At 42.3% G+C, this 24,311-nt stretch overlaps 2 protein-coding genes across 2 annotated transcripts; one reads left to right on the top strand and one right to left on the bottom strand.

Annotated features, from left to right (window-relative positions):
* Nucleotides 1-1,825: 1,825 nt before the first annotated feature.
* Nucleotides 1,826-11,895, bottom strand: CMPK2 (cytidine/uridine monophosphate kinase 2). The gene is made up of 7 exons (XM_040058175.1): nt 11,852-11,895; nt 9,954-10,055; nt 8,854-9,820; nt 8,422-8,536; nt 7,415-7,616; nt 6,051-6,284; nt 1,826-3,082 (listed from the first exon to the last, which is right to left on the bottom strand). The coding sequence occupies exons 1-7, from the start codon at nt 11,893-11,895 to the stop codon at nt 2,962-2,964; spliced, it is 1,785 nt and encodes a 594-aa protein (XP_039914109.1). The 3' UTR covers nt 1,826-2,961.
* Nucleotides 11,896-15,644: 3,749 nt separating this feature from the next.
* On the top strand, nt 15,645-21,329 carry RSAD2 (radical S-adenosyl methionine domain containing 2). The gene is made up of 6 exons (XM_040059182.2): nt 15,645-16,126; nt 16,314-16,475; nt 16,921-17,150; nt 17,943-18,092; nt 19,815-19,847; nt 20,414-21,329. The coding sequence occupies exons 1-6, from the start codon at nt 15,796-15,798 to the stop codon at nt 20,576-20,578; spliced, it is 1,071 nt and encodes a 356-aa protein (XP_039915116.1). The 5' UTR covers nt 15,645-15,795; the 3' UTR covers nt 20,579-21,329.
* Nucleotides 21,330-24,311: the final 2,982 nt, after the last annotated feature.

Raw genomic sequence — 24,311 nt, forward strand, 5'->3', positions numbered from 1 at the left:
TATAAACAAGAGGGAGAGTGACTTCACATGGGCAGATAGTGACAGGATGAGGTGTAATAGTTCTAAACTAAAAGAAGAGAGATTTAGATAATCGGAAGAAATTCTTTACTGTGAGGCTGTTGAGGCACTGAAACAGGTTGCCCAGAGGAGTTGAGGATGCCTCATCCCTGGAAGTGTTCAAGTCCAGATTTAATGGGCTGCGTCTGGTTGTGTCCCCGCTCCGGGTGGGAGCTGACCCCCAGCTAGCTCGGGTCAACACAGACACAAAGTTTCCAGTTCGTTTTGGCTTCTCGGCTTGGCAGCTGGACCCAAAGGTGACAGTCAACAGCAGCAGAAGAGAAAAGGCTGGCTCTCAGCTTAGCAGGTTAAAAGATGTTTATTAGCAGAGATCTCCAAGCTCCGAGGCGAGCGGCTCGGAGCTTCCAGGCTGAGAACCCAGCGGCTGAGAGATTCTAGGTGGAGAACCCAGCGGCTGAGAGAGTTTGCTCCTCCCTCCCACCCCCTGTAAGCGGGGGAGGGTCCCAGGGAGGATACAAAAAGACAACAAATCAGGGATTTCAGGGGGTAACAAGGTGTGCCCACCCCCAAGCTTCAGACCACTAAAATCCAGAGCCAAAGGAATTTCCCCCAGGCTACCTATCACCTGAAGCCCTCTCCCGGAGATTTCACAATCTGGGAGGGACCCCGGGAGTGATAGACAAGCTGCCCCAGAGAGGGGGGTTGGGGCAGAGGGGATGTTACATGTCATGTGAGGTATGGGATGATTGACACAAAATACCTTAATATACAGACAACACAAAAGGGATACAGAATTGGGGATACAGTGAAACGAACCATAACATAAACTTCTTACAAAAATCTAATAAAACAGTTCTGCACCACCACAATGGGCCTCTGAGAAACCTGATCTAGTGGGCAGTATCCCAGCCCACAGCAGGGGCGTGGAATGAGATGGTCCTTGAGGTCCCTTCTAAACTAAGCTATTTTTTTGATTCTGTGATTTGTCCTAAATGTAAGTGAAGTGCAGTCTTCTTAGACACTGTGGACCAAAATCTGGCAGAAATGCCATAGAACTGGGAAGTATGGGAGTAGTTCTGCACATTAACATCTTGCATGTGGCACACAGCTTCTTGCAGATCTTTAGTTCTAACAAAGACATGAGAAAGGGAATGTTTGTTTTGTCTACCTTGCTTTGCTGTTCTCCTAGTCTGCATCAGTAACTCTGGGTTATAAAAAAATTTAGACCATGAATATATTCTGTATGTGTGTAATTAATAATGTCCGATGTCAATTTTTGCAGATATATATTATCAGCACCATTTCGAATATAAACTTACACTTCTAAGAAGCCAGCATCAAAAGCCAGAAAGTCTGGCTTCATGTGCAGGTTTGCATAAGGAGAAAGGGCAAGTGGAGTTTCTCAAGCTGAGTGATATTTTACCTGGACAAGCTAAGGCTACACAATATTTAGGACAGGCACATATTTGCACCCTGATCATTCATATGTAGTACTGTCTCCTATACAAGAATTTCCTCTATCCAGGACTGAATACCTGAATGCTTTATAACTTCTAAAATAATTGCAGCACATACAAGTCTGCCTTTTCAGTCTGCATGTAGGGCAAATCCAAAGGCTGCTGAAATACAAATAATATACCAAACAAAACAGCATCTATTTCTAGAATTTATAAATTTCTAGAATGTATAAATGATATATTAATAACATACTCAAAATCATTAAACTGTGCATGAATAAAATGTATTTTTATAAGTTCTTTCTATCACCTCATATATACAGACTGGATATAGGAACTACAGTACTGTGTACATTTTTTTATTTAGAGGACAGATTCATTGATAATTGCACTTGCTTAAAACAGAAAAGTAAGAAAAAGTGTTTAAAATCAAATTTACATTTTAAGATTTTTTTTCCTGGAACTGCAGCTTTATTTCTGACCTCACAAAGGCTTATCCATATGTTTAGTTCTACACTTAGGAGTAACAATAATTAAATTAAAATACATGAAAATAAGCCTTTGCAGACCTGAAGTCTTGATGTAGCCTGCTTTCACATTCAACCTGTTCAAACACCCACACAAGAAAGAAAAGGTGAACTGAAAAGGTGCAATCATTCCCATTGCTCAGAATCTCTATGGTTTTCATTTTGCATTCTCTCAAAAGAATACTAGTTCTCACTAACAAATATTAATAGGATAGAGAAAAAGTTTTGTAAAAAAATATTTTAGTGATCATTTATAAGTTTTTCATTTCAGGTTCTCCTCAGGTCTCTGTTTCTCATTTGCTGGCATTGTCTGGTTTCTCTCTGAAAAGAATTGATATTGCAGTTGCATATATAAACAAGTTTTGACTTTATTACTTAGAGCCCTTAGTGTTTACTGGCACTCATTTACAACACGTTTTTTCCAGAATGCCCATCACAGCAACAGCTGCTCTTCCTCTATTCAAAATAAAAACAGTACTGGGCACTGGATTTTCTGTTCCTAAATGTTATGATCATTTTACTGGCTTAGTGCTGATGATATTTCAACCTTTCCTTGAGCATCTAATGCTCCTGATGCAGTGCAGCAAATTTTGGTACACCATGGATTGGGGAACATGTTGTCCTGGTGATGAAGACGCAACATGATGGCATCTCAAAATGTCCTGGTGTCAGAGAGCACTCTGAGGTACCTCATGTATGTAGTATGTAGTGTGTTTGTTTCTTTACTAAGAATGCTGAGTGACATGAGTAGCATTTTGCCTTATGCAGAAAAGTACAGTAGCAGCCACAAAGCAGATAACCTGAAGAGATTACTGTTGACAGAATAAAACCGTATTCATTATTTCTGTGAGACAAAACACATCACTGCGCATTTTCAGGTACCAAAACCATTGGGGCAATAAAAAGTATCCTTTAAGTGCTACTTAAAAAACATTTGTGCAGTAGCAGAAAAGTTGCTTTCAAAAAGCACAGTGCTTCTTAATTAGTTGAAGAACAGTCTTGAGAACCTCTTCCTTGGAGGGGCTGGCATCAACCTCTTGGCATGCAGGATTCACCATCCTTCTGTATGACTCTTCAACTCTAAAAACAAAACAAGAGAAATGAAACTTCAAAATGCCGGGATATGAAATTAAATTAGTCATTAGTCTCAGAAGACAGAGTTCGCACTGCAGAGACAGAGGACAGAAAATCTAATACGAAGCTAAGAATGAAATCTACTGCAAAGAGTAATAAACTGTTAGTAACTATTCCAACGTAAATCTCAAAGCACATAATTTCCTTGACATTGATTCCCAGAGCTCCAGTCATATTAACATGGCATGGCATAACGTATTTCTTTCGTTACAGTTTATCACTGGATACAGTCTGGTATTGCAGTAGAGTGGTTAGTTTGCTTCTAGCACCTGGGTTAATTTTTTTTTCAGTTTCTGCTAAGGTATCTCTGAACTTTATGGCATTGCATTGTGTAGTTGTGCTCGTTGACTGATCTCAGCTTTGACTCACTGGATTACAGAGTAGACATATAATTCAATCCCTTCCTCTGATCAACTAAACAGATGAATAACAGGATAAAATACAGGATGAAAACCCCTTCACTTAGGCTATAAGCATAATGCAGAACTATCCCACATTTAGTTCTTTGGGGGTGTGAATGAAGATGTGAATATTATTTTCTATATTCTCATAATGCCATTCAGGACAGAAGTCACAAGACAAGTCAAGGAAGATTTTGGATGATCTCATATTCAGATTGACATAATTAAAAGGTAGAAATAACTAAAAGCTTTTTGACACGAATATGTGAAGTAACAGTATTAAAATATAAAATCTTAAATGGCAGTATGTTCCCTTGCTAACTCATCCCTCTGCAGGTCCCACTATATGAGCTGTGTGTCCACACAGAGTTTCTGTCAAAATTAAGCAACCAGAGAATCACAGAATCATAGAATGTTAAGGGTCTGCAATGAACCTTAAAGATCATCTAGTCTCAATCCCCCAGCCATGGGCAGGGACACCTCCCACCAGTTCAGGTTGCTTAAGGCCTTATCTAACCTGATTTTGAACAGCTGGGGCATCCACAGCATCTCTGGGCAACCTGTTTCAGTATATCTCACCACCCTCACAATTAAAAATTTCTTCCTAAGAGCTAACATAAATTTCTCCTCTTTCTATATGTATTCATTAATCCTTGTTCTGCCTCTGCAGTTCCTGATGAAGAGTCCCTCTCTGGCTTCCCTGCAGGCCCCTTCAGATACTGGAAGGTTGCTATGAGGTGTCCACTCAACCTTTTCTTTTTCAAGCTGAACAGCCCCAGCTTTCTTCATCTGTCTTCATAGGGAAGGTACTCCAGTTCTCTGATCAACTTTGTGACCTTCCTCTGAGCTGGCTCCAACAGTGCCATGTACTCCTTATGTTGGGGACACCAAAACTGGACTCAGCACTCCAAGTGGGGTCTCACAAGAGCAAAGTGTAGGGGGAGAATCCCCTCCTTCATCCTGCTAGCCGTGGTGCTTTTGATGCAGCCCAGGGCACAGTTGGCATTCTGGGCTGCAACTGCGCATTGCCAGCTCATGATGAGTTTTTCATCAACCATCACTTTCAAGTCTTTCTCTGCAGGGCACTCTCAATCACTTCTCCATCCAACCTGCAGATGTGCTTGGGATTGCCAAGACCCAGGTATAGGACACTGTACTTCCCTTTTTTGAGTTTCATGAGGTTTGCACAGGCCCACCTCTCAAGCCTGTCCAGGTTCCTCTGAATGGGTCCCTTCCCTCCAGTATGTCCACCACACCACACAACTTGGTCTTGTCAGCAAATCTGCTGAGGGTGCACTCGCTTCCACTGTCCATGTCACCCAAAAGATGCTGAAGAGTATCAGCCCCAGTAGCGACCCCAGGGGACACCACTTGTCACCGGTTCCCATGGGGACAATAAGCTGCTGAGCACAGCTCTTTGTGTGCTGCCGTCCAGCCAATTCTTCATTCACTGAATGATCCATGGATCAAATCCATGTCTCTCCAATCTGAAGATGAGGATGTCACATGGAACACTGTCAAACACTTTGCAGAAGTCCAGGCAGATGTCATCAGTTCTCTGCCCCATCCACCAATGTTGAATTTGTCAGCCAAAATCTCCCCTTTGTAAAGCCACTTTGGCTGCTGCCAGTGACTATTTTTAAGGTATATCATCACCAGAAATCTTAAAGCTTAAAGGGAGATTTCAGTTTTGCTTGTAGATATGGAAACCAATATTCGGGTGTCTCTGCTGAGGTATCTACACAAGCACTATGTATTTCAGTTTCCACCTCAGACAAAGATGATCTAATCAATACATTTGGCAGAGCCTAGACAACAGCTCAGCATATCCCAAAGCAGGATACCTAGGATGCCATTCAGTTGCTTAAGTTAATGTACCTTGTACTGCTTGAGATGCTATGGACTATCTCATTTAGCTTCCAGTTTCTAGCCCAGAAAGTGTCCTCAGGTTCTGCATCACATATCATATCAAAAGATAAAACTTAATACTTAAGTTTAGATCAATGAGCTCCAAAGGAGTGGTGAGATGAATCACTTTGAAGAGCCCTTTGAAAGCATTGACTATACTCGTACTTGAGACCCTTTGCACAACTAAAAACATCTGCAAGAGAATGTTTAAATTTTATTCTCTTAATCTGGAGCTCAAGTCCAGAATTTCCTGGGGAAACTGTGTGTTTCAACTTCTTGCCCGCCAGTCCTGGACCCCTTAAGTCCATCTCCTTCATGACCTCACTAAGAAAGATGCTAAAATAAAAGCAGTAAAGCAAAATAGGAGTATTTTAACTCAAAGATCCTTTACAGGACACTACATCTGCATCTTTCAAATACTTTCAATTAGAAGTGACAGAATTTACCCTCCCTGATAACCACGCATTCTTTCCAAAAAAAAACAAAACCAAAAACAAAACTTATACAAAGGAAATTCTTGTCCCAATAATGTGAGGGGCACATTTGTTATTGATCCCACGGGAGCCAGGATTGCCTCCAGCCTCTTATTCCCCATTAAAGGGCACCTTTGGCGAAACAAGCTGTTAGCTTCCAACTCAGCTTCCTCCTTTGTTTTCTCCAGCCCCCGATGCTGAAGCCTCCGGACTCGTTCTTCAGGGTCAACAGTCAGGAGAAGAACAAGATCAGGTTTAAGCAGATCTTCAGGCCACTGATACGCCTCATCTTGAGCTGGTGGAAGATTCTGGACTTTCCCACTTGTTTCAGTGGCAATTGTGTAGGCAGCTGTGCTGTGCCAGTATCTGTCAGGAAAATAAAAAATGGAGAGAGAGAAATTTTAACAGAGAACATTAAATCTTCAGTAATATAGGACACAGTTAGCATTATAACAACAAGCTAGTAGTGATGAGATAGGTGACACCATGGCTTTGAAGGGAAATCCAAATAACAGTTCTGTGCTATCCGTCATTTCTTAACAATGATACCAGTGCATTATTCAGAGTTAATGTGAACTATTAATTAAAAAATTATATATAGACTTTCAGATACTCCTATCAAAAGAAACTCTCTTCATATCTTGAGACAGGTCAAAGAAGAGTTACAATATATCTAAAATCCTTTACTCTGAGTCCCCTTTTTTTGTGTTTCCCATCCTAATTAATGCAATAGATTTGGTAGAGAACACGCAGTCTTCACAAACATGTGAATGAATACAGGCATTATTGATGTTATCAATTTCACTTGCATTTAACATTCTCCCCACTACAAGGCACTGTGTTTGATGGATCTCAGTGGATTTGAGGCTGGCTGAAAATAGCACTTACATGCACACAACATATGTGTGTGTGTGTGTGTGTGTGTTGTAGCAGGAGATTACAGTACATGTACTGAAATAAGGCAGAGGGTTCAAAGTACATCTAGACTTTTTTATTAACAGTAATACTTTAAGCTGCCTACACAGTTAGTGAAAACCAGAAATAACACAAACAAACCCAAAAAAGTGGGAAGCATATCTCTGGCTCTAAATTCACAAAGAGTAAGTCTACCTAAAACTCAGTCATTCCAATCCACCCATATCTCAGACACATATTAGAGAAAACCTTGACCAGCAGCCCACAGTCTCCTCTGGTTTGTCACAAAACACTGGTTTAGCTCAGGATGCACAATCTGTGCCTCCACTTTCCTAACTGAAGATGTAACAATTTTCATGTGTCTTAAGTTCCCTATTTTACTGTTATCATAAGTGTTACTCTTTAGAAAATACAATATGTATCTGACTCTGCAGAGTGCTTCCAAAAAACCCCTAAACAAACTATAAAAAAAACCCCAAAACGAAACCCTGTAAGAAACACAGAGACCATCACTGACTGCTTATAACACTGAGCAACTGTATGATGGGACTGATATAAGAAGGCTTCTTAAATATACAAACCTGTCTATGATCACAGGTGCCTGAGTGGATGCTTTCGCTATCTCTGAAGCCAGAATGTAGTTGCCTGCAGCATAAAATGCTCTTTTAATGGGTGTTGGCTCATCATCAAATACAGTCCTCCACTGGCTGATGCAAGCTGGTGGGGACCGCAGCAGAACGCCATTCAGGGTGTCCTTAACAGCCTGGGTCACCGTGGTTTTGCCTACATTTCATTTACAGAAGGAAACATTTGTTATATTATTTACCAGATACATGTGAGTTTTAAAAACTGAGAAATGCTCCTGTCTGTTCATGTGGAGCACAGGTTCTGACATCCGAATATGTAACCCGAGCATCCTGTCATAAGGTTTCCAGCAGAAAATTATTCTGAGTCTGGTTGCAGGAATTATTACTCCCCTTCCTGTTCCCTGGGCCTTCCAGCCCTTCCTTTAGCCAGCTTTCAAGTCTTCACTCTCTTAAATGCATTAGGTGCATGGCAATTTCTCTATGTATTCATGGCAATTTCCTATATATTAGTTAATAATATTTTTCAAGGTTGCAATTTATGTGAATGTTGCCATGTTGGTAATCTAATTCCTTCTTTTTATGGGGATTTTCAGTTCTCTTTACCTGACGATTCAGAAAACAAAGCTAATCAGAAGCAAGTAATATTTCTCTCTTAGACAAGCTGCTGGCAGTTTCCCAGACTACCACTATTTTAGTTCATTTATTTGAAAACTCTCCAGTAAAAGTATGTTTCTTCATCTGGACAAGAAATTTAATTTTCAGTTCTCCACTCTGTATTCTTTCATTTGCATAGGTAAGGAATTAAACCACTGAATTAACACACATTAATCTTTTACAAGTAAGAGAAGACAGATCGGCATTTGTAATTATTAATTCCTTATCTGTCACAGATTATTTTATTTTAAAGCCTTATGCCGAATAAAAAACATAGCTAATAAAAAAATTGTTGCTCCTTTCAACAATTTCTCATCTGTGGTTGTTCAACCACACACTGCTCTTACCTGTGGCATCCAGCCCCTCGAAAACTATGACGGGAAAATCTCCCTTTTTTTGATGCTCTGGACATTTGTCCAGCAGGTCGAGTACTGCTTCAGCCTCTGGGATCCGTTCTGCACACTGCAAGGAGAGATCATAGAATCACAGAATGTGTTGGGTCGGAAGGGGCTTTTAAAGACCATCTAGTCCAACTCTCATACAGTGCACTGAACCATCCTAAACTAGATCAGGTCTCTTAGAGCCCTGTCCGACCTGACCTGAAATGTTTCAAGAGATGGGACATCCATCACCTCTGGGCAACCTACGCCAGTGTTTCAGCATCCCCATCGTAAAAAACTTCTTCCTTCGTTTAGAACGATTACCCCTCGACCCCTCGGCACCCGCCCGCCCCACGGCGCTGAAGAGCGGAACGTGGGCTCCGCGCCCGCGGTGCTGACCTGGCGCAGGCGCTGGCGGAGGGCGCTGGCGGAGGGCGGCAGGGCGCGGACGACGGCCCGGGGGCGCGGTGAGCCCGGGGCACAGCGCCCCAGCATCGCCGGGCCCGGAGCCGGGAGTCGGGAGTCGGGAGCCTGAAGCAGAGAACCGGGAGCGTGGAGCAGAGAGTCGGGAACCTGGAGACGGGAGCAGAGAACCGGGAGCAGAGAGCCGGGAGCAGAGAGCCGGGAGCGGAGAGCCGGGAGCAGAGAGCCGGGAGCGGAGAACCGGGAGCGGAGAGCCGGGAGCGGAGAGCCGGGAGCAGGGAACCGGGAGCGGAGAGCCGGGAGCAGAGAGCCGGGAGCAGAGAGCCGGGAGCGGAGAACCGGGAGCGGAGAGCCGGGAGCGGAGAACCGGGAGCGGAGAACCGGGAGCGGAGAACCGGGAGCAGAGAGCCGGGAGCAGAGAGCCGGGAGCGGAGAACCGGGAGCGGAGAGCCGGGAGCGGAGAGCCGGGAGCAGGGAACCGGGAGCGGAGAGCCGGGAGCAGAGAGCCGGGAGCAGAGAGCCGGGAGCGGAGAACCGGGAGCGGAGAGCCGGGAGCGGAGAACCGGGAGCGGAGAACCGGGAGCGGAGAACCGGGAGCAGAGAGCCGGGAGCAGAGAGCCGGGAGCAGAGAACCGGGAGCGGAGAGCCGGGAGCGGAGAGCCGGGAGCGGAGAACCGGGAGCGGAGAACCGGGAGCGGAGAACCGGGAGCGGAGAGCCGGGAGCGGAGAGCCGGGAGCGGAGAGCCGGGAGCAGAGAACCGGGAGCGGAGAGCCGGGAGCGGAGAGCCGGGAGCGGAGAACCGGGAGCGGAGAACCGGGAGCGGAGAACCGGGAGCGGAGAGCCGGGAGCGGAGAGCCGGGCCAGCGGCAGAGTGGAGGAGGGCGGGCGAAGGAGGAGCCAGCGGGAATCGAAACTGGCCCGGCCGGCCGGGAAAGCGCCGTCCTGTGGGGACCAGCCCCGAGGAAAGGGCAGCTCCTCGGAGCTTCTGCCCTCCCCGCCCCGCGTCAGTGACCCCGGGGTGAAGGGTTCGGTCCCCCGGGAACGGCCCTGTGCGCGGAAGGGCGCCAGCAATCACGGGGTGTAAGGTCCCGGCCTCGGGATCCGGTCTGCCCGTCCGCCCGCCAGCAGCAAAGGGTCACATTCCCACGGGCTCTCGTGGCTGAATCCTGGTAATCTTCTAAAACAGAATAAATAAATAAATAAATTTACAAAAAGTGCAAATAAGCTCCACTGCTTAGGCCCAAAATCACAAGTCCTAACCCAAACTGAACTACTTTGTTGAGTTGCAGTGCCCAAGCAGCACTGGGCTGTAAGGCATATCAGTAACTTGACCCCATTATTTGGTTATTCAGTGCCTTGATAACAAGACTAGCAGACACAAATAATTTTAGGAGGAAACTGGACTTTACCAAGCCTGTTTTCATAATTTTGCAATGGCCAATTTCGGCTTTCATCAGCTCAGATGTAGGAACCAGAAGCACTGCAAATAGCAATAGCACTGACTTAGTCTCATGGCAGCTGCTATGAGTAACATTGCCCAAAATGTAGATTTTGAGTTTTCAGAAGATGTAACCTAAAATATGGGAGAACCTACATCTCTATAGAAAACTTCTCTTTTTCAATAGTTGGAGAACTGCCACTTAGTTCAAAAAACATCAGAAGTTTAACTTTAGATATCTCTAATATACTCTACAAGAAATTATTTTGAAAGTTGTCTTCCTCTGGTCATCTCAAACACCTGCACAAATACCTTTTACTTAGTGTTACTGCAGGGAGAGGGGAGGGGAGAGGGGAGCAGCTGGTAGGCAGTACCAGTTGCAAAGCATCTGGTACTAGTTGGAAACTGCCCATCCCAAAGAAGCTGATGGAAGCCTGGGCCAGAGCCCAAACTGGGAACATAGCCTTGGAAGCTCTTCCCAGAATCATGAACCGAAATTAATTTGTTTGTTTGTTTGTTTGTTTGTTTTTAAGGCTGTTTCATACCTGAGAACTCCAGCACATTTCCATATCAATCAAACACATGGCTATGGCATCTGGGTATGGATGCCAGAAGACACAGGGTAAAACATGGTTCATTATACGGAAAGCAAATAGTTTTAAGACCATAACAATATGCACTGACTAGGATAGAGGCTCTTCTCAGCCAATGTCTGGCAGAATGACATGCTGTACATATGCCTGGCTTATCCAGGGTCCCTTCTCCTAGTCCTTGTGCTCCTCCAGCCTCCACAGTCACCAAATTAGGAATGTTAAACAGTACATCCTCATCTTTCCCTTTCAGCACCTGTTGTGGACCCTTGCTCATGGAGTTGCCTAAATCTGACTCTGATATAATCCACCTCCACAAACCCCTGTGGTCTCAAATTCCAGCAATGCTACTGTTGCATAACAATTTTCTAAGTTTTAAACTCACATCCTACTTATCTCAACAATGGCCCCTTCTAATATTACCACCTTTGGTGAGTAGCAGTTCAACATTCAGTTTCTTTATTACCTACATTTTTTTTTCAAGGTCACTCAGATTTCCCCTTCAACTTTTTCATGTCAGAAATGACAGCCTGCATTCCTTGGTAAGACAGCTGCTTCATCCCCTTAATCAATTAGTAACAAGAATATCTTGTTTAACTGTAAGGTCCTGACGAGATGTGGAGACCTGAACTGGACCACTAGCCAGGGTTTGGTTACACTTAGCAAAGTTTCACAGACCAGCAGAGAAATGTAATCTACCTTGTTTCTGGGTGATACTAAGCTTTAAGTTGACATTTTTCTCTGCTGCATCCCCCAGAACCATTGATTTCAGAGGAGAAACAACAGTGACTAAGATCTCCTTCCTGAGCACAAGTGCCACTGCTGAGCTCAGCACCAGGTATACAAGGTTTCAACGACTTTTGGCTCTTTGCTGCCTCACCTTTATCTAGACTGAAACTTATCTGCCACTTTTCTGTTCATTTGTTTGCTTGAGGTCCAACTGACCTGCAGCCAAGTTTCGTTTCAAAAGCACCTGTAAAGCTGGCCATTTCCCTCACTGACCTCTCTGCTTCTTTCTCTTCTGGGTGGTTTTTGTTGTTTTTTGCTGTTGTTGGTTTGTTTGTGGTTTTTTTCCCAATGCTATTCCTGCCTTTCCCCTCTCTGCTGAGCAAATGGAAAGCAGTTACTTTCATTTTCCCTTTTCCCTTTTCTCATCCCACTGCCTTGATACAACCTTGTTACAACCATTCCTGAGCCAAGCTGGTGGTGATTCTTTTCATTTATAATAAGCTTATGAGAGCATTCATAAAAGGCATGTGATGCCTGTTCTCCTGCCTAATTACTTAAACGTACCTTCTTGCAGGATTCAAGTAAAAATATTGACTATCTTTTTGCCCAAGTTGTCTTTCATGCCCAAGATGTTTTGTTGTATTTAAAATCAGTGGAGACAGCATACTCAGTTTTGATATGAACCCATTAAGCATTTTTCAGCCTCTTTACAAGGACCTCTATAATTTTGTCCTCTGTATATTATGAAGCAATGTTGAAGAACAAACATACTAATTATGTACAAAACATTCTTCAGAAGCATTTTCACATCTTTGAGTGTCCACTGTGCTATAAGGATGAGCTACAGAGACAACAAGAGGCCATAAGGATATTCAAAAAATTTTGATCCACACAAAGTAGAAAAAGTGAAAAAAAAACCCCACAGAAATTTATTAGCCTGTAACTTAAAAATGTATCTAAGTGTACAGTCCTGTAAATAGCTGTCAGATACACAGGCAGGAAAAAACTTATGTTGAAGGCCCATAAAATGTATAGGTTGAATACATTAAAATAAAACTGGCCTTTTGATGTAGAATAAACTTTAAAGAATATCAGTAAAGAGACCTCCAGTAAAGAAAAAGATCTAGGGATAAGGCCATAGGAAATCAGTATAGTGTCAGGCCAAGAAAGATGTCTCTTCTGCCCACGACAGTCGCCACCACCAGGTGTTTGGGGAAAGGCTACAGAAAGGATTCTTCTCTTATTTTTGTCGAGAAAGGCTCTTACGATCCTTGAGGCCCCTTCCAACCGGGTCTTCTGTCATTCTACAATTCTATGATCTTTTCCTCGATCGTAGAAACCATCTTTTTAAAGACTTTCTGAATGGGAAATCACATATATACTATTAAAGCCCCATGGTGGACTTCTTTCAGAAGTGCCTAATTTATAGTTATAGTTATAGTGCATGTTTCATATGTCCTTCATAACTTAATTGCATGTGGGTTTAAGCTTTCTGTTTGGTAATTTCCCCTTGGATTTCTGCATCCCAAGGAGAGTCACTCTAAGTACAGGGTCCTTGACAGTTTTGCATTTATAGTGGAGCACATGCATTGAGAAAGGGATAATTTTCAGGTGAGACTAGAGCAATAAGTAATACATTTATCAAATGATTAAATTGCATCTGCCATTGTATGATTTGCATGATTTGCCTGGCTGTCCTTAGACCATTTCTGGTCCTCCCAGGTGATGTGATATGACTCCTCCTTTACCTGTTTTATGTTACTGGTTTGTTATCAGTAGTTTGGTTTGCCTAGCAAGATACTGTTTGACTGGAACTGCCAAATAGCCACTCTGGAAAAAGCAATATATTTATTTAAAATATAAAATTACATTAATTAGATAAATATAATATAGTTTTGCTTTCCTAGAAACTAGGCACAAGAGCATTATTTATGTTTATCCATTTGGATTCTTCCATGCTAGTTGTGTACTTATTATCTAGTGCACCATTAAAAACATTATTCAATAATTTTTGAAAAATTATATTAATCTTTAAACTGTTTTTAGATTCAGAGTTGGAGAACGGAAACATTTTTATTACTGGGATCCCATTGTGCCACAGTAAGAAGGCTTCTGTAGGAAGCTAGAGGAAGGAGTCATACTTCCTACAATTTTCAAAGAACATTTATGCTTGCTTTTCTGAGATTCTTCCAGAAGGTATCAGGACAGAAAATTGCATTACAGTTCTTGCTTGCAATATTTCTGGTAGATTCAAAGCTTGTATGTAAAAATACACATTTGTTTTCTTGAAGGTCTCACCATAGAGACTGTGAGCTAAGACAGTTTGGGATGTAAAATGTGAATATGTCTTTTTTGATGCTGCTGGGACTTGTACATATGTAGGGAGCACATCCTGGTCTGGGTTTACTTTGTAAAACTTTACAGTAATGCAGACTAATGCACTCTCAAGGAACTGGAAGGGCACATGGTTAACTCCTGCTGGAATAATCTTCGCTGACAGCCTCTGAGACCATGGAAAGCCTCAGAAGTGAGATGTTTCCCATCATGCTGCAGCAACACCTTTGTGAGGTGGCATTACTGGAGCCACACACAGCAAGAAATCTCCCATCCTGCCCTACTAGCATGAACCTGCTCCAGCAAGAAACATGTGATAGAGACAACAATAAAAACCATTCAAACAATAAAAACTGTTCAAAATGTTTTTTGCTGATCCAGGCATTACTCAGCCATCAGATGACCTCCAGGAAAGTGAAGGAAGATGGGAATTTGACAATAGCCACTGACAGGCCGAATTAACACTTCTTATTCATGAGCAGGTTTTGTTTCCCATGAAAATTGCACAGGATGGAGATAGTTCTACCCTTTTTTTTCAAAGGAATAGAAAGAGAAATATAAAGAAGAGAACATGAGGGCAAGACTGCTTGGCTACATCAGCACTTCTGACTGGTCAATGGAAGTGAGCAAAGCTCCATTTTACGCCATTGACAACACGAAGTTGGAAGGTGTTAAGATTTGGGTATGACTCTAGCTTGGCAGTAGTGGCAACGTTAAACAGCACACACAGGAGTGAGGACAGGCTGACTGAAGGCATAAGGAGGCTGAAATTTGTGACAAACCTGTTGGTGTGCCTGGACACAGACACACCAGACACACAGACTGGAAGACTGAAGGTAGCAACCAGTGTTACGATGGAGGGCCTCTTTCTCCAGTGATACCTGTTGTACTACCAAGGAATTGAGGCATATGGAAACTGGAAGCTTGGTCCTAGTCTCCCATGGTGTTACCATGAGTGGGTAGCCACCAGTGTCCCACATCTGGCTGCCAACCATTCCTGCTGTGAAGGCTAACCGTGTTCAGCTTGGTGCAGTAGCTTTGCTTGAGGTGCATCATTGGAGACCAAGAATTAAAGAACCTGCAATTATTTTCTTTTCATGTATCTGAAATCATAAGGCTTCCTAGCTTGGGTTGCTCTTTATGCAAAACTGTTTAACCTTACAGGAGCTCTTGAATGCCTGACAAAGGTGCATTGTAGTTATATAAGCTCAGTTTCCCCCCATTTCATGACTTTAATAACAAGAGCCAAAGTCACTGAGATCTCACACACCGAAAGGGGTCCTAAGTGCTAGACCCGCTCAAACCCAGAGGTGCTTGCTCAAACCTGCTCCCAGCCCCGGGCAGTCGCCCGGTTCTACGGTGGCCGTGGCCGAGAAGCGCCTCTGGGGCGTGGGGACACTAGGTTCACGGGACACTAGGTTCACGAGTGGGGTGGGGCGGGAGAAGGAAAACACCGCGTCTCCGTGCCAAGTTTCGGTTTTGGAAGAAGGGAAAACGAAACCGAGCTGTTCCCCGCGGTCAGGCACGGCAGGGAGGGATGGGACGGGCGGGGAGGGGAGGCGATCACCGCTCGCATTTAAGTGCGGAGCGCCGGACACCCCTCTGCAGCCTGCGAGCCGAGCCGAGCCGAGCCGAGCCGAGCCGAGTTGAGCTGAGCTGGGCTGGGTCAGGTCGGATTGAACTGAATCGAGATCAGCCGAACCGACCCTAGCCTAACCAAGTCCAGTCGAACCGTGCCCAGGCGGGTCCACAACCGCAGCGCATCCCGCCGGGGCCGAGCCGAGCCGAGCCGAGCCGAGCCGAGCCGAGCCGAGCCGAGCCGAGCCATGCAACTGGCCCTGCTGGCCCGGCTGCTGTCCGTCGGGCGGGCGGCGCTGGCGGCGCTGCGAGGGCGCCTGTGCGCGCTGTGCTGGAGCCTGGCTCCCCTGCCCCTGCCCCTACCCCTGTCCCTGCCCCTGCCCCGCTGGCGGGACTCGGCCCCCCGGCCGCAGCGGGAGCAGGAATGGGACAACACGACCCCGACACCCACCAGCGTCAACTACCACTTCACCCGGCAATGCAACTACAAGTGCGGCTTCTGCTTCCACACGGCCAAGACCTCCTTCGTGCTGCCCCTGGAGGAGGCCAAGCGGGGGCTGGCGATGCTCAAGGAAGCAGGTGAGTCCAGGGAAGGTGGGGCCGGAGGCAACCGGGGAGGGGGGACCCCGCAGGACCAAGTGCCGTGGAAAAAGTTATCCCGGGGACGTCCCTTGTCTCGCTGCCGTGAGGCGTTGATAGCACTGAGCAGGAGGAGCAGGCAATGAGCAGCAGAGGTTCACAGCATCTTTCTTTGGTCCTTCTCTAGGGATGGAGAAAATCAATTTTTCGGGAGGAGAACCGTTTATTCAGGACAGAGGCGAATTTGTAGGCAAAATGGTCCAGTTTTGCAAGCAGGAGTTGGAGCTCCCAAGTGTGAGCATCGTTAGCAATGGCAGCCTGATCAGAAAGCAGTGGTTCGAGAAGTACGGTAAGGAGAGATCACTGGGCACAGCTGCACTGGCAGGGTGGGGGAGCCTCCACGGGGCAGCCTCACCCACAGATGGGCTTGGGGGCGAATGGGACATGGTTTCATAGTGGCTCACTTATAGTAAATGCAAACCAAATGTAAATACAGGGGAAACAGTGTTGATTATCTGTTGCAAACATAGGCATTATACCACAAAAGCTTTTTTTGTTTAATGGTGTAATAAAAAAATAGTTCTGCCTGTCTCCATAATGCTGGGGACACACACACACAAACTACGTATTTTGATGCTGCTGTTGACGTGGCTTTTGCGGTTGATGGGATGACTCCACAGAACTGCATTTACATGACATTTTGTGACAGATGACAAGGAAGTGAAAGTGAGCAGAGTCCTGACAGCTTTTAGCTGATGGACTGGATATTAATCAAATTTTAATTTTTTTTTCAGGTGAATATTTAGATATTCTGGCAATTTCATGTGATAGTTTTGATGAGGATGTCAATGTTTTAATCGGTCGTCGTCAAGGAAAGAAGAACCATGTGGAAAATCTACTTAAACTGAGACAGTGGTGCCGAGAGTATGCTGTTGCTTTTAAAATAAATTCAGTCATCAACAGATTTAATGTTGAGGAAGATATGAATGAGCAGATCAAGGTGCTCAACCCTGTGCGCTGGAAGGTAAGAAAGCAGTATATAACACATTTCCTGTTCAAAGAAAAGTAAAAATGTAGTGAAGTCCTGAAGTTGTCTGAACTTCTGTTGACCTGAGTCTTATCTCCAGATGCAGCCTGGGCTGGTGTTAGGAGCCTTCTTGTCAGTGTTGCATGGTGCTGGGATAGGTTCTATCTCATTCTGCACTTAAATGGAGCCCAGTAGGTCAAGAATCTTTTTTGGTTGTGTTATGTACAGAAAATACTATTTCAGATCTAGGTTATTTTAGTATATTAAAATTAACACAGAAAGCCTTTGACATGTGAAAATATGTTATGATGTAGAGAAAATGAGGAAAAATTACTGAATAATGATACATTAAAGTCAATATATTGACTTTTCAAGATATAAGTGTATATTAATTTTCTCTTATAGAGTATTAGAGTTGGTGTGCACATATTATGGTGTTTTTATTAGAAATTAGTTTGAAAATGGGTAGAGATAATGTGAAATAAATATGGGAGAACTTGTGGAATAATTTCTCATCATTTGCCTCATGGATATTGTTATACACATGGAATTACTCAGAAAATAACAGTTAATAAGGAAAATCATCATTTATAACATTTAGAGCTCTGTAATGTTAATTTACGAAAAATAAACCTGCACCATGTCTTTTGTGGAATATTCAGTTATCATAAGTTGTGTCATTTTGGCTCCACTGACAGAAAAAATAAAGACTTGCTACTGAGACTGAATTCTCTTATCCTCAAGGCAAGTGAAAACATAAAGTCTTAACCAGGTGCTTTCTTTGTTCAGGTATTCCAGTGCCTGCTTATTGAAGGGGAGAACAGTGGTGAGGATGCTCTAAGAGAAGCAGAAAAGTTTGTTATCAGTGATGAAGACTTTGATCGGTTCCTGGATCGCCACAAAGGTGTCTCCTGTTTGGTACCTGAATCTAATCAGAAGGTAAAAATTAAACTGTCCCTTTGTAACTTTATTTTTAAATAGTGCTAGAATATTTGAAAGAAACAAGAAATTTTCATGGCAATTAATACTTTCCCTATTAATAGTGTCTTAGAAGAGGCGCAGCACGACTTCGACAGCAATGGCTTTGTTATGGTGGAAGTCAAGATTTTTTAATTTTCTAAAGAAAAAGCCTTTTCATTGACAACAAAGTTATTAGCAGAAGAGTAAAAACCCATTGTTCCCAGGCCTGTGGACACCAGTGGGAGTACTCTTCCTGGCTTGGGCACAAGATCCTGAAAAGGTTAAAAGTTAATGTAAATACACTTTATAGTCTAAGTACAGTCTCCTAATAGAGGTTGGCTGTGATGTCACATTATGCCAGTGTCATCAACCTACATGAATAAGACAGCATCCCAACCAGCGTTGTACTGGGTACTGAGGAACTGCCCATCTAATAGTACTTTTGGGTAATCCCTCTCACAATAAAGTTACAATTTTAACATTCTTTGTCTGAACTCTTTGGGATTGTACACTCAGGCTCTTTATTCATGAGAAGACTCCTTGTGCTCCTGCAAAGCCGGCCAGTTAACTTGATCAACTGCCATCCAGCTTGCATTAACCACACTAAAGAACTTTGGTGCCTAAAGGTTGACCTCAGGCCATTTTGTAAATGCCTACAGACCCTAAACAAGGGATGGGGAGAGCTAGAAGACTCACTGTTAGGAAAATTTATGAACTAAGTGAAGAAATAAGAAGTTGAACCAAGTTCAGGAATGCCTTAAATCTCCCATCTTGTGTTTCTTTTCCTCTCCATAGATTAAGACTCCATTTACAGTTCACTTCTTAATGTACATAGAGGTGAAGTGAGCAGACTGGGTTGCCTTTGCAATGTAAGACATAAAAGTGGGGCTGTGCAGTTAGCATGTAAGGCATTTGGTAGGAGGGAGCACTCATCAGAGAAAGGATTAAGATGAGAACCCAGAAGTATTTCTACTTTTTTTTTTTTCTTTTTTTTTTTTTTCTTCTATTTTTTTTTTTTCTTTTTCTTTTTCCTCTTCTCCATACTAGAAGTCCTACAAAAAAGGCTTTCCATGGTAGGTTTGGTTCCAGAAGACTGTTTCTGATTTCTGGTAAACTTGTGTGAAAGGCAGGCACCAAATTGATCCGACACAGTAGCAAGCTCCAGCTATGCAGAGAACTGGAGAATTGTAGGGAGAGTTTAGAACATGCCCATTTAGCTAAGCAAGCCTGTCTTATTTAAGCTGTTGGCGTATTTCTTTGTATAGACCCGAGAGCTTTTTCACCTTTGAGCTGGGACTACACCTTTGTTTGGCGGGGTAATAATTAAACACCCTAGTTTAAATGGCCATGTCATTTGTTTAGAAAATGGCATAATCATTCCATCATACAAAACTCTAGGTTCTTCTGGTTAGAAGTTAATAGAAAGCTTGGATATTATTTAAAACACCTTTATCCAGTTGGGGACCCACATTTCAATTAGACACTGTAAAGGTCATATTCCAGGAATTACTAGTTTATTCACACATAAAATTATTCTAGTAATTTTGTCATTTATTTCTATAAATTTCATCCAAGCTCCCTGAAACAGTGGTGATACAACAACTGTTTGAATGAATAGTTGTTTGTTTTGTCCCTTATTTTTCCATAGAATGGAATTTTGATTTGTATAGTAATTTAATTTTTTCTTTTGATCTATTACAGATGAGGGATTCATACCTCATTCTGGATGAATATGTAAGTCTCTTTTTGATACATGGTATTTGTATGCTAATACATGTATGTATACAACAGTGATAACCAGTTAAATTTACTCTGCATCCTATAAAACATTTTTACTATGTAGTACAAGGAACAGATGTGATTTATTCCCATCAGACATATATAATTTAGTATGACCTAAGGAGAATTTGCCATCAGCCTGCATGCACAATCCTTGCATCACAAATCTTAAAGTGTAGATGCATATTTTTGCGAGACATCTTTGTTGTTTTTTGGTTTTGTTTTTTTTTTTAATATAAAAATATAGAATTCACCCTGAAACTTAAGTTTCAGAGTGCCCACTTAATTTACATGTAACTGAAAAGCCAATGTTTAATCTCCAAGAATTGCTTTGTTCCTGCTAAGATATGTCACATGTCTAACCATGAGTTTCCGAGCTTTCTAAGGACTAGTGAACCTCTTCATGCACTTACATAAGCTTTTGTGGAATTGCAGTGTAACTTGCTTAAGTCTGTAGAAAAATTAAGCTTTTGCAAATTGACTTTCTAACATCTTATCATCTTATCTATCTTACGTTCCAGATGCGTTTTCTAAACTGTAGAAATGGACGGAAAGAACCTTCCAAGTCTATTCTGGATGTTGGTGTAGAAGCAGCTATAAAATTCAGTGGATTTGATGAAAAGATGTTCCTAAGAAGAGGAGGAAAGTATGTGTGGAGTAAAGCCGATATGAAACTGGACTGGTGACTCAATATACTGAGTTAGGCAGTGCATTCTGTAAAAATAGGTGTATATTTATAGGTGAGTGTATACTTGTATCCAATGCTTTTAAAAACACTTGGTATTTTACACAGCCTGATATTCAGTATAACTCCCTATATTAGAATAATTTACTTTTTTTTAAAATGCAGATTACACTATTATTTTCTAGAGCATGACCAAATACTTTCAGAGCTTTCACAGGAACAGATCTCTGAAATAAACTTTCTAGTCCATTGCACCAAGGACTTAAAGGAAAACTGTTTTTATAAAATACTACATGAGTGTGCATGCCAGATAACAAACCAAAAAACACCCCAATCACTCTAAACAGCTGTAATGATGGAGAAGTCAAGATTCTTACCAGGAAATGCATTCTGCCTGTTTCCCAGGGAAAGAGGAATTGCAATTCCTGGGTAGATCACTGGAGGGCCAGCTGGCAGGCCTCTGGAAGCACCCTCTGCTTTTTTCAGCGGTAATAGAGGGTCAGAATCTAGGTATCATTAAGTAATAATGTATTTTAAAGGAAAATAAGGTGAAAAACTGGCAATTTTTATTGTTTTAGACTTAATTGTAACAGCATCTTCTCCCTCTCCTCTGTATACATGCACAAGATTTGCAAAAAATGTTTGGGGATGTAATTTTCCGTGAAAACATTTTTTGTCATGAAAATATATTGTATCCATTCCTAAAACCTAGAGGTACATTTTACCTAATGATAAACAACATTATATTTCACATTTGCAATGTCCTTAGTTTTAACAAATATTTACAGTGAGACATTGTTTTATTTTTGTTAATATCTCCATTTTCCTTTCATCTGCAAATATTGATTATTTTAAACTATTACTGAACTGTGGGCATACAGTTCTGATGAAGATTCCTTCTCAAATTAATTAATACCATCTAGAACAACCTAACATATATCTTCTGTTGCATACTAGCTCTTTATTTTGCTAAGCCATGGAACTACAAACAACAAAGTTCATATATCAAGCACCCTTGATATATACCCTTATTTTAACCTGAAGACATTAAATGACAATAATCTGTTTTTGTGTGAGAATGGCTTTTAAGAGCAGGTAGCATCAATATAAAATACAAATAATTAAAAAAAAAAAAATCCTCAAAACCTGAAAAATAATCTTATGTACTGCCCTCTTTCTTGTTTTTGTGGCAATTTTTATGGCTTTATAATTGCAGGTTTTCAAATTCAACTAATCCCATCCTCCCTCTGTCTGAAGGACATGGGGACATTGCACAGAGCAGAAGTGAGACGACAGTCCTCATTCATCCTGTCCACTGAACTCAATGTCTGCACTGTCTCACACATTTAAATATTTGCAGCAGTTGGGAGCCAGCATGCATTAAATGTACCACATAGAGAAAATTACACCTTCCTTCATTTTTTTGGAAATGCTAGTTGGTTTTTTTAAGACGTTTTTGAAAGAAATGTTTTGCATCTTCAAAGTTGAAGGGGGAAAATGCTTAAGTAGGAACTGTTACTTCTGTGTAAAGGAAAGTGCACTTCTGAATACACTGTGAAAATATTTCCATTTATAATTCCTTCAGTTTCTATTTTTACTGTCCTAACTGTAAATATACTCGGTGCTCTTTTGTCCCTTTGTATTTTGCATTTTGCAATCACAACATTTCCTAGACGCTGACATTTCAGTATTTTCTTTTCTTGTATTAACAGTAAGTGACATTTAAAATGTAGCCCACACACAGTAACCCCACAGTCCTTTGGCAGCTATTTCACTGACCTTGGCTGGAGTTCTCCCTGGCTCTATGGGCAGTGAAAATATTAAATCTAGTCTCTTCCTCAGTACCTACACCACACTGATAGAAAAGAAGCATTTTCCTTTGCTGCTGGCTCAGTCCCAGCATGGGAAAAGATTTAGTGCATCAATGTACCAAAAAATCTACCACCCTGCAGCTTCTGCAGAAAATGCCAGCTGTAGCACAGTGCACAGATATGACGTACACAAACTCCTGCTCAGATCCAGAAATCCTGCCATTCTTGCTTTGCATTTTACCCTGAAAATTGCTATTTTTTTTGCTTCTTCTGTGCCTACAGAGGAAGCTGCAGGAGAAACAAGAAGGAGCTGAAAATGTCAAAAAATCCAGTAAATAATGCACATACATTTAAGATGGCTTTTGTTAGAAGGTTCTGTGTTCTTACCTTCTCAAAATGTTAGGGATTTCACACACCTCTTGTTACCATACATGATTAGTAAAAAGCTTCTGCTCTGTGTGATACCCTTTTTCAAAGGAAATATGAGTTGTGTACAGTGGAAATGAAGAATCTCACATTACAGTTTGAGAGTAATTTAAATTAATGAACAGCTATTGGCATTTCTATATGCAAAATGTATTGTTGTGTTAAAACAACAAAAATTTGGCTCCAGTTGATTAATCTAGTTTATTTAAAAAAAATAATTATTAAAAAAATTCATATTGGACCAAAAGTGGACTTTAGGCTTTCATTATATAGTAGGGGCTACCTTTCAGTATGGGACTAGAAAAGTAAAAGTGATTTCAACAGGGTTATTCCCCGGCTTAGTGATTACAGGTATGTTGTGATTCTGAAAAGTCAGGATTAAATTTGTCTTATAAGCACAGATATGCTTAATTGTATGTTTGTGTATAGTATCATATTATTGCAGCTATGCACCTGTTAAAAAAGCTGGATTGAGAAGAAACTGACACTGCATTCTACTAACATCATACAATTGTTTCTATTTGTAAAATATTTAGAGAATGAGTGTTTGGGAAGATGACTTCTGATAAAATTGTGGCTATACCTTGGTTAATGAGTAGAATTGTCACTTAAGATGCACTTTAGGATGCCCTCTTTCAGTGTGAAGGATATTGATATATCTGAATGTTACAAATGGTGAATTTTGGAGTAATAGTGTCAAATAATTAGTGCTAAGTATTTCATGAGTATTGCACCTTTCAATAAATATTTCTATTTTCCTAAGTTTGTCCGTAATTTTATATTTTTTTTTTTTTTTAATAGAAGTCATACTAGCAGAATGTGTGGCTGCTAGTAGAGAGATTTACAAGAGATCTGTAATTCTGGATGCATTTAGTCTGTATTTAGCGGGGGGAGAGGGGGCTTGCACGGTGCCAAGGGCAGCATCTAGGCCGAAATGGAGAACAATGGTGGTGATTCTCCTCCTGATGAAAGGGACTTGTTACAAGCCTGAGTGGACTGGTCTGTGCTGGGAGAAGACAGCTCAAATACCTTGTGCTGTTCAGATGACAGCCGACACGAAAGGCGCAGCAATCCATAAATATCCGAGGACAAAAATAAGATTATCTTTTGTTGTAGTAAAGGAGAGAGAAAAGCCAGTCTATTTAGAAGACTGAAGACAAGCAGCCTCTAAAGCTTATCTTCCATCTTCAGGCTCAGTGTAAACTCTTGCACTAGACAACGTCAAATTGAGCTTTTCACAGTATATGGCTGTGTGTGAGAGGATGCTTAGCTTTTTTACCCCCGCTTTGCCACCACCCCCGCACATTGCGGTGGTGTGAGGGTGCCCAGCAGCAGTGCCGCAGTGAGATGCTGTGTACCCCGTGCCCGGGGCTGCTGTGCTGTTGTGTGTCACTCCAGGCTGGCTGCTGGTCTGTGTGTGTGTGTGTGTGTGTGTGTGACCCCAGGCTGGCTGCTGGGCTCTGTGTGTGTGTGTGTGTGCGTGCGTGTGCGTGTGTC

This window comes from Hirundo rustica, chromosome 3 (genome assembly GCF_015227805.2).
Source record: "Hirundo rustica isolate bHirRus1 chromosome 3, bHirRus1.pri.v3, whole genome shotgun sequence".
Taxonomy (NCBI): Eukaryota; Metazoa; Chordata; class Aves; order Passeriformes; family Hirundinidae; genus Hirundo; species Hirundo rustica.